At 50.9% G+C, this 10,454-nt stretch overlaps 1 protein-coding gene across 1 annotated transcript; it reads right to left on the reverse strand.

The window, feature by feature from the left end:
* Positions 1–7,706: 7,706 nt before the first annotated feature.
* LOC119402356 (piggyBac transposable element-derived protein 4-like) lies at positions 7,707–10,070 on the reverse strand. The gene is made up of 2 exons (XM_037669498.2): positions 9,807–10,070; positions 7,707–9,595 (listed from the first exon to the last, which is right to left on the reverse strand). The coding sequence occupies exons 1-2, from the start codon at positions 9,952–9,954 to the stop codon at positions 7,824–7,826; spliced, it is 1,920 nt and encodes a 639-aa protein (XP_037525426.1). The 5' UTR covers positions 9,955–10,070; the 3' UTR covers positions 7,707–7,823.
* Between the last annotated feature and the right edge of the window lie 384 nt (positions 10,071–10,454).

Genomic DNA, 10,454 nt, shown 5'->3' on the forward strand with positions numbered 1-10,454 from the left:
CAACGCGCCCCGCCCGCAGCCAGGCGAACGGCCTCGCGACATCGACGACTACCTCACCGGAACACAGTGGCAAGAACGACGACCTTCCCGCTCGCCGTCGCCCGGCCGTTACATGTCACCGCACCGCCGGCAGTAAACTGGCCCAAACCGGGGCCGGTCGCCTAGCCCGTATCCGGAAAACTAAGGGCAGCAACCGATGGAGGTGCGGTTGCTGAACGACGAAATGCTGAAGATCCTCCGCCGTCGACGACGACGCCGCGACGAAGTTCCGAGCCCCCGCCGCACGCCGAACGACGTCCTGAAGACGAAACTTTGCGACCGGAAGCAGACTTGACGACGCAACGCGGAATCAGCGGTGCAACCGACGTAGCCGTGACCCGACGCCGCGACGTAACCGCAATGCAAGACGGCGGACTAGCGACCTCGACGTACTATTCGACGGACACAACGTTACCGCTCTCGTCGACACTGGGGCCGACTATTCCGTCGTCAGTGGGTCATTCGCCGCGAAGTTGAATAAAGTTAGGACTGCTTGGGAAGGTCCTGAATTCCGCACCGCTGGAGGTCATTTGATAACGCCGGCTGGAGTCTGCACAGCAAGAGTCAGCATCAGTGACCGAACCTATCCTGCGAGCTTTCTTATCCTGCAGCACTGTTCCAGGGACGTGATACTTGGGATGGACTTCCTAAGTGAACACGGTGCCGTAATAGACCTGAGATCTGAGTCAATAACACTAACCTCAGAAAAAGCGCTGCCGCCACACACGACAACAGGAAAGCCCGTATTGAATGTGATAGAAGAGCACGTCACCATTCCGCCTCTCTCCAGCGTCATCATTTCCGTCGGCACCGAAGAACACGCAGACCTTGAAGGTGTCATCGAGGGCGATCAGCACCTACTTCTCAACCGTCAGATTTGCGTCGCAAGAGGCATAGCTGAGCTGCGTGATGGCAAAGCAAAGGTAGTGCTGACAAATTTCAGCCACGAATATAGGCACCTCAACATTGGTACGACGGTCGCCTACATCCACGAATTCGTGGAATCCAGCAATGCCCTCGCCCTCTTCGAAGCTACCGAACCTGCTTCGACGAATCGACGAAACCAACCAGATTTCGACGTCAACCGAGCCTCCCGAAGCACGAGCAAGAACAGCTAAAAACCCTGCTCCTACAATTCAAGGACTGCTTCTCGTCGTCGTCAAGAATTCGACAGACCCCAGTCGCGAAACATCGCATCATAACAGAAGAAAGTGCCCGACCAATCCGTCAGAGCCCGTACCGAGTTTCGACGCGAGAACGCGAGGCCGTCAAGAAACAGGTCGACGAAATACTACGCGACAACATCATCCAGCCGTCCAAGAGTCCGTGGGCGTCACCTGTGGTGTTAGTGAGGAAGAAGGATGGAACCCTACGTTTTTGCGTCGACTATCGGCGCCTGAACAAGGTCACGAAGAAGGACGTGTACCCTCTCCCACGAATAGACGACGCCTAGATCGACTCCACAACGCCAAGTACTTTTCGTCGATGGACCTCAAGACCGGCTACTGGCAAATCGAAGTCGACGAGAGAGACCGAGAAAAGACTGCCTTCATAACACCAGACGGCCTGTTCGAGTTCAAGGTCATGCCCTTTGGTCTTTGCTCGGCGCCCGCGACTTTCCAACGCGTTATGGATACAGTACTGGCCGGCTTGAAGTGGCAGACGAGCCTTGTCTACTTGGACGACGTCGTTGTGTTTTCCTCAAATTTCGACGAACACTTTCGACGCATTGAAGCTGTACTTCAAGCAATCAAGACCTCCGGAGTCACCCTGAAGCCTAAAAAGTGCCGCTTCCCGTACGAGGAGCTCTTGTTTTTGGGTCACGTGATCAGCAAGAATGGTGTTCGCCCGGACCCGCGGAAAACAGCTGCCATCGCTGCCTTCCCGCCACCCACCGATAAGAAGGCCGTACGCCGTTTTCTCGGCTTGTGCGCCTACTACAGACGCTTCGTCAAGGAATTTTCACGAATAGCCCAGCCACTAACGCACCTGACGAAGACCGACGTGCCATTCAAGTGGGAAACGGCGCAAATCGAGGCATTTCAAGAACTTAAACGACGCCTTCAGACGCCTCCAATACTAGCGCATTTCGACGAAGACGCCGATACGGAAATCCACACCGACGCAAGCAGCCTAGGACTCGGCGCCGTCCTCGTGCAAAAGACTGACGGGCTGGAGAGGGTCATCAGTTATGCTAGCCGGTCGCTATCAAAGCCAGAAGTCAACTATTCCACAACGGAAAAGGAGTGCCTGGCCATCATCTGGGCTACATCGAAGTTTCGCCCCTACCTCTACGGCCGGCCCTTCAAAGTTGTGAGCGACCACCACGCCTTGTGTTGGCTAGCTAACTTGAAGGACCCTTCCGGTCGCCTCGCACGGTGGAGCCTACGACTGCAAGAATTCGACATTCAGGTCGTTTACAAGTCCGGAAGAAAACACTCTGACGCCGACTGCCTGTCTCGTGCCCCCGTGGACCCGCCGCCGCAAGACGACCAGGATGATGACTGCCTCTTGGGAACCATAAGTGCCGACGACTTCGCTGAACAACAGCGATCCGACCCGGAACTCAGGGGCCTTATGGAATACCTCGAGGGCAAGAACGCCGTCGTTCCGAAAGTGTTCAAGCGAGCACTGGCGTCGTTTTTCTTACGCAACGGCGTTCTCCAAAAGAAGAACTTCTCGCCACATCGAGCCAAGTACCTTCTCGTGGTGCCTCAAGAATTGCGACCAGAAGTCCTCGAGGCCCTGCACGACGACCTGACAGCAGGACACCTCGGTATTTCCCGAACGCTGGCAAGAGTACAGGAAAAGTACTACTGTCCGTGCCTTGCCGCCGACGTCACTCGCTACGTAAGGACATGCCGAGACTGTCAGCGACGCAAGACACCGCCAACAAGACCAGCGGGCTTTCTTCAGCCGATCGAGCCACCTCGGCGACCATTCCAGCAGATCGGGATGGACCTCCTGGGGCCGTTCCCAACGTAGACTAGCGGTAATAAGTGGATCGTCGTAGCTACCGACTACCTGACCCGCTACGCCGAAACAAGAGCCCTACCTAGAGGCAGTGCTGCCGAGGTAGCGAAGTTCTTTGTTGAAGACATCGTTCTGCGTCATGGCGCCCCAGAGTTCCTCATCACCGACAGAGGTACGGCGTTTACAGCGGAGCTAACTCAGGCGATCTTGAGGTACAGCCAGACAAGCCACCGCCGGACCACTGCCTACCACCCTCAAACCAATGGCCTCACCGAGCGGCTAAATAAGACCACCGCCGACATGCTGGCCATGTACGTTGACGTCGAGCACAAGACGTGGGATGCCATCCTTCCGTACGTGACCTTCGCATACAACACGGCCGTCCAAGAAACGACGCAGATGACGCCGTACAAGTTGGTCTACGGAAGGAGCCCGGCGACGACACTCGACGCCATGCTACCGAACGTCGCCGACGAAGGAAACCTCGACGCCGCCGCTTACTTAAAACGTGCCGAAGAAGCTCGACAGCTCGCCCGCCTGCGCATCAAGACCCAGCAGCACACCGACAGCCGTCGCTACAATCTTCGACAACGCTTCGTGGAGTACCAGCCCGGCGACCGTGTCTGGGTCTGGACGCCAATACGACGACGTGGACTGAGCGAGAAGCTTCTTCGGACCGTACAAAGTACTTCGACGTCTCGGCGCACTCGACTACGAGGTTGTCCCCGACGGCATCACGAACTCTCAGAGGCGCCGAGCTCGACCCGAGGTCGTGCATGTGGTGCGCCTTAAACCGTACTATGCTCGTTAACGCGCCTGAGAACTCTGTTTGTCTGCTTAGTTTTCTTTAGTATTGCATGTATTCATGTTCTGTTTTTAAGCATCGGGACGATGCTTTTTTCAGAGGGGGGCATTGCCACGTACGTTTCTGACTACTTTTGCTGCATTCGCCCACAAAGGCTGTCGGCAACGCTCAGCGCAAACCGCGCCTCATTCTTCGAGAAGCTTCACGATTGTTGTAGATGATTTTGTCGAGATTGCGCGCAAGACGCGAACGCTCGAGCTCATTCTAGAGATTGCGCAACCACCAGCGATATCGCTGGAAAGTTCGATAGCGCCTGTATAAAAGCCGACGCGCTTTACCGCTTGTCAGTTGATCGACGGAGACGCCCTGTTCGCCGCTATCATTGTACAGCGTGTATTGCTGCAGTGCTAGTTCTCGTTTTCCGGCCACAAGTTCGGCCAAATAAACAGTTTCATCCTGCAAACGCCGACTGCTGTCTTCGTCGACGTCACGACCACGTGACATTATTGTGTACATATTTTCTTTCATTGGCTGCTGTGTACAGACCTACGACATTGCCTTTTTTTTCAGTTACTAGTTTACTTATGAAGTACCAGTGAAGAGAACTGCCATGTGCCCGTTTTGCCTCTCTCTACACTCTGTATGCCATGTTTGCAAAGCCCGGGTGTACAGACCCTGTCAAGTCTGATCTACGGCTTTTTTGTCTGTACCCACCATGCTTCATTGAGTGTTTTTGAAGCTGAAAATAAATCTTGATTGATTGATTGATTGATTGATTGATTGATTGATTGATTGATTGATTGATTGATTGATTGAGTATGGGCGTCCAGTAGGGCAGGGCGACGAAAGCGAAGGGCCTGAGGTCACCGAGAGCGATGCTGGAGCGTCGAACTGATGTTGCTGGAGCCTCATTGTAAATTTCACTATCACAAGCGGCAAACTGCAGCAGCCGACTGTCCTCGCGTCGATAGCCAGAAACGAGAGGGATAGGGGATTGTGAGAGCGACAATAGCGAGAAATATGTCCCAACCCATGGCAACAATAGCGGATCGGCTTGTCGTTGGGCGTCCGCCCTGTGCAGGGTCTTGATAGCGGCGAAGCGTTCCCGGTGCATGCGAAGGCGGCGTCATGGCACTTACACAAGTTTGCGTGAGCGAACATACGGGCTCTAGTCAGACATTCGCGAGCTCTTCCCGCAAAACCTTCTGAATCAGCGAGATCGTTTATCGAGGATCATTGGACTTGCTTCACGGGACGTGAGAAAGAAGCAAACGCACACGACGCCGTAACTAACAACTGTGTCTATATTGAAATGAAGCATTCACCCAAGAAATGTCACAACGTCACCAGGTGTAAAACGACCCCAATCATCCTCCTTGTCATCGTTGCAAAACACCAGATTCAATGTCAAGGAGGCAAATCGACAGTGTCCTGATACGGTTAGCTCCACTTTTCTTAATGTAGTATGCCTCCACTATTTCACGATCCCCTTTGCTTTTTCGTCTTTCCAGGCAGCTAGCATTACTACAAAGTGGGTGGCATCCACATGGACGACAATCATTGGACGGCCGCGTCATAAAGGATGGTGAAGACGCCGCCTCTATTTCGCAACGCCCGATGTGGGCTACGCTCTCGGTAGTGGGCAGTTGACGGCATGTCAGCTGAAGGTCCTCGTGGGATTACGTAGCGGCAATATTAGGAAGCGGCATAAAATGAGGTGCGATGCGGCGACTGTCCAGTTCTTCGAATCGGCGGCACTCTTTCATGATGTCGTCCATGGTCGAGCAGTCCTTAGCCTCCAGCAGATTGAAAGGATCGTGGGCAATGTGTTTGAGCACATGGCTTACTTTGCCTTCCTCGGTCATGTTGGTACGGCACGCCGGCAAACGTCAAGAACGTCAAGTTTGTACGACACATACAATTCGATCGAAGTTTGAGCCCGGCTGGAGAGACATTTAAAAGCGGACAGTTGCCGCCCGGCTGGTCTACCAAAAAGGTGACTGAGCTTCTGCTTACAGACTCCCAACTCGGTATCGCTGATTCGTGGACCTTGAACTACACGCCTGCTGTTCCGCAGACATTGAAGGCAACGCTGGCGGTCGTCATTGTCGGGTCGCACCGATGGACTGCTGCAAAACGCTCGTATTTCGCAATTCAGTCATCGACGTAAACGTTGTCTGTGCCACAGAAGTTACCAGGATCGTGCGGCTGAGTCGATATGACTGGCTGTACCGGCTGGACGGGAGTGCTAGTCGAACTAGCACAATTTCATACTTTTGACATTGCGTGGCTGTCCAGGATACGCCCGCTTCGGAGCTCCATCTTGCATAGTACGCAGCATATACACCAAAATGTTCCGATTATGTTTACAAGCTCCTTAGAGAGGAAAACAGTCCGACAGTCAATATGGTGGCTGTTCACCAGAAAAAGCCGTCCTCCCCCTCTTCCCTCACTTCAGCTTGGTGATAGATGCAACCCGGCAGCAATATGCAAAGTAGGGACGGCCAACTTTTAGTTTTCAATATGCGCTGTACTTACATTGGCAGCGAGCGGGTACTTACGCGTGCAGCGGAAACCACCTAGCACCACCCTCTTGCTCAGATAAATGGCAGCAGTTCTGGGGGTGGAGGTTGTATTTATTCTGAACTTGTAGCAGGCTGTAGTTTCTGTCCGTGGATGTACTGCTGAGATTACTGCTCTTCCATAGTAAAGCATAAAGTGATGTAAGCACACGCATTGCGTAAACACGAATGCTCTCTCGCAGTAGAGTATACGTAGTACTCTGTAACTTCTGCAGTTTTGCAGTGAAGCTCTATATAACTACGCCATTCGTAACTCCGCGGACAGCGATCCTTTCAACAGGCAATCCTAGCAGGCGTGTGCCACATCAATTGGGCAAATCTCACTACTTACCACTGGCCCGCTAATCGAGGCATGGTAATGAATAATTCATTATGCAAATAAATAGGTAATTAATTTATAAATGAAGTGATTAACAACTATATAAGTAAACATCCTCTTAAGGCTTGCAAGTCAACATCAGGGTTTGCGGCGGAATCGAACCCACGCATTCTGCGAGACAGTCAAATATCCTAATTACCGCTACGCCAGTGCTTCAAGATGCTTAGGACAAACACCTTACAGCGTCGTAAAATTGGGCAAGGACTCTCGTCAAACATTTATTAGCGATGTCTCTCGATCGCGCGATTAAGCACTCCGGCACTCTTTGGAAGCGAGTGAAAATATATATTAGAAGTTTGCTGTGTTTAACCCGTCGTGTTGAGTGTGGAAACCTCTAACAGCCTTTTTATAGCCTCGAAATTTGACGGCACCACCCCTTTGAGGCCCACGTTAAAATATTTACTATTGCGTGACAGAAGCATTGAATCGCTCCAACTGTCTCCCCAAGTGAACTGCGCAACGAGTGGGCGGGTGCTTCGTGGTTGAAACCTGCCCTCCCCATTACACAGCGCTCAGCGATAATTCATAATCAATGTCAGCTAAAGCATCAAAAATGTGTGCCGCTGCGTGGGGGCGCGTATTGCTTCACATACGCGTAGTGCGTGCTTCATCAACTGTAATTGCAGTAAGCACGCTAGGAGAGTTCACAACGGCCAACTAAATCGCGGAGTAACATGCACAAGTGCACAGAAATGTGGGTAGGCTCGCACGGGCCAATAACGTCACACTCAGACCAGCTGCGGCGTTGGCGGTTGGCGGCAGTGCTAGCGCCTTGCGGATAGCGCATTGTCACTGACGCCACGTTTACTGTAACACAAACGTGGACGGCATTAACCCTTTGTTGGACACAACGAGGGAACAAAAGTTATCATGTTTAAAACATTTTTAGTGAGCTATTTATCACTTCTTGATCCCAAGAAAACAAATCTGAAAGTCGAGAAGTGTTTTATTGCAAAGAAAAAAGTGGGACCTATATGTCCCACTGTCCACTTAGGTCACTTCGATAAAGTGGGACTCATATGTCCCGCTGTCCACTTGAGGCAGTTCACACTTTCTTGTGAAATGGTGCGAAGCAAGTTGCACACAGCGGAACATTGCACACTTTGCACATATACCTCGTGCGGACTTCTCTTTTGCTGGTTGAGCGGCACCGCCGTCGCGTGCCTGTGAAGCTTGGGTGGTGAGTGTTTCCGGAGAACCGACTCTCATCCGGAACACCAGTCATCGCGCGACCGTTGCTCTTGCCTCGCTTATTCTTGAAGGCAGTGATGGTCCTCCGAGGCTTGCGGAAGCTCCTTTGTGCGATGAGTTGTCTGCCAAGCTTGAGGCGGAAGTGAAGGTATCCAACATTCTCGATGGAGTTGGCTTGTATAAATGCGTTGACAATCGCCGCATCAAGAATGAAGTAGAAAATTCTACTCCACCATCGCTTAGACCGCCGGTCTGCAGGGTAGGCATTCCTCTTTTGATCGAACTTGTCGACGCCACCCATCCATGCATTATAATCTTTGACCACCTGAGGGCACTCCACTGATATTTTTTTGCCATTCGGCAGCGTCCTTTGAACATCGACGCGACATTCTGGTTCGTGGTAATTGGACATCAGGTGGACATTCTTTGTGTCCCTCCACTGGTAGGCAATGACGTCCCGCTTTCTTCGCCACAAGTATGAACCCCTGTCCATCTTGTTGTCAGTTTTCACCTCAGGCGGAAGGTCTTTCTTGTTTGTACGGAAAGTTCCGCAGGCAAAAATGCCTATGTCCCGCAATTCTTGCAAAAGTTTTGTTGATGAAAAAAAATTATCGAAAAACAACTGAGAACCAGTGGGCACGACACCATCTGCTAGTGAGAGAACAATATGCTCACCTAATGTGCGGTCAAGTGGTTTTTGAGCGTTTTTCCCCTCGTAGAGTTGAAACTGGAGCAGGTAGCCCGTTTCGGAGTCTGCGAGGGACCATACCTTGTAGCCCCTCTTTATCTTGGGCTTCATAGGCATGTATTGCTTCAAGCTTGAGCGTCCTTTGAACAAAATCATGCTTTCATCAACTGCAACATGTGTCGATGGGCTGTACTCCGTCTGAAACTTTTTGTTCATCATGTTGATCAAAGGACGCACTTTATATGCGCGATCAAAATCTTTGTCACCATAGCCTGGCATTTTGTCGTTGTCGTTCAGATGAAGACAATTGCATATCATCTGAAACCGCTTGTATGTCATCACTTTGGCAATTTCATTCACGTAGAAAAAGCTATCGGAAGACCAGTACATTTGAAGTTGATGCATGCGGTTGACGCTCATAAGGATCAGCATCCCAATGTAAGCTTCAAGCTCATCGCGTGTCAGCGGCACCCATCCCTTTCGCTGTGTCTGTTCAGCATAGAGATTTGTCTGTTCTAGAATATGGTCCAACACCTCATTATCGAAATACAAGGAGAACGCGTCAAGGGCAGTGATTGTCGGACTGAGTCTTTGGGAGATCGTGAAGCTGTGATTCGTAGGCGTAGGCATACAAACAGTCGACGTATCCCACTGAGGTCCTTCTGAATCATTTTCAGTGTCGGCTTTCGAAACAGCACTTTTCCTTTTTTTCTTTCTTTTGCCTGCATATGGTGGACGCCGTCTTTTCTTCAGCATGCTCGACGAAGCGGGGGGAGCGTTTTCAACATCACTCTCGTTCTCGCTGGACTCATCGGGTGGTAGATCCCAAACTTCATCTTCACTGCTTTCGAACTCTTCATCATCACTGTTGTTAGAGTTCTCTGGCAAGCTCCAGAATAATTCAAGTGCTTCTTCAGCAGTGAGACGTTTCTTGTTATCTTAATAAAAAAAGAAAAGAAGCAATCAGTATGGACCGAGCTGCCCCCACGCTATTGCTGCGCAACGCTAAGCCTAACGTGGAACAGGTGATTCCCACTACTATTCGTAAAACAGGTTCCGTTTATCTATGCACTGCTAAACATCACAAAATATACCTGCTAGTTGTTTGTAAGTGGTTACTGAAGTGCAAGAAAGACAAGATTTACTCACCAGACATTTTTTTCTTGCTTGAAAGAACCTCACAAAAACACCGAAAAACTGCAACGCGCAAGTGAAAAAACAAAAACTGCTTCTTGCCTTGTTGCGTGCTTCCACCTAGTGGAAACGCCACGAAATTGCATACAGAATGTTCTAGCATACTCAATAGATGGCGCTAGTGGCTTGTATGTGATTGCATGAGCTCTCTCAAAGAGCTAGGGCGCCGAGAGCGTGGAATAATAAGTGGGACGTATATGTCCCGCTGTCCAACAAAGGGTTAACAATTTTCAATGGAGTAATTTGTGACACTTTTTCCAACGACAAAGTATGAAGCAGTCATGTAGTACATGAGTGTTCTCGCCCATGAATGGAGCGAAAGACACTACACATCGAGCATAGGCAAGCACGCGCACTCATGTACATATTCACTGACGTTCATTTGGAAGGCGATATTCAGTATAAATATTCGCGAGTGTGCGACAAGATGTGAGTACACGCGCATAAATGAGTACTTGAGTCCGAGAAGCTGTATGAAAGTGAATGAACCCCTATGAGCGTACGTGTGTGATAGTGAGACGTGAGTACTAAGAACATGAGCGAGCACTGTTGCGTCTCAACCGTCTTCCTCCGGAAATTCTATGACGACTGCGAATTCCGCGC

Source organism: Rhipicephalus sanguineus, chromosome 8, assembly GCF_013339695.2.
Source record: "Rhipicephalus sanguineus isolate Rsan-2018 chromosome 8, BIME_Rsan_1.4, whole genome shotgun sequence".
NCBI classification, from domain to species: domain Eukaryota; kingdom Metazoa; phylum Arthropoda; class Arachnida; order Ixodida; family Ixodidae; genus Rhipicephalus; species Rhipicephalus sanguineus.

What these genes read in the sequence shown, in the direction of transcription:
- LOC119402356 (XM_037669498.2), bottom strand. Translation starts at nt 9,954, where the DNA reads ATGCTAGAACATTCTGTATGCAATTTCGTGGCGTTTCCACTAGGTGGA. An exon ending in AAGCAAGAAAAAAATGTCTG is followed by an intron (nt 9,596 to 9,806) that starts GTGAGTAAATCT and finishes TTTTTTATTAAG; the next exon opens with ATAACAAGAAACGTCTCACT.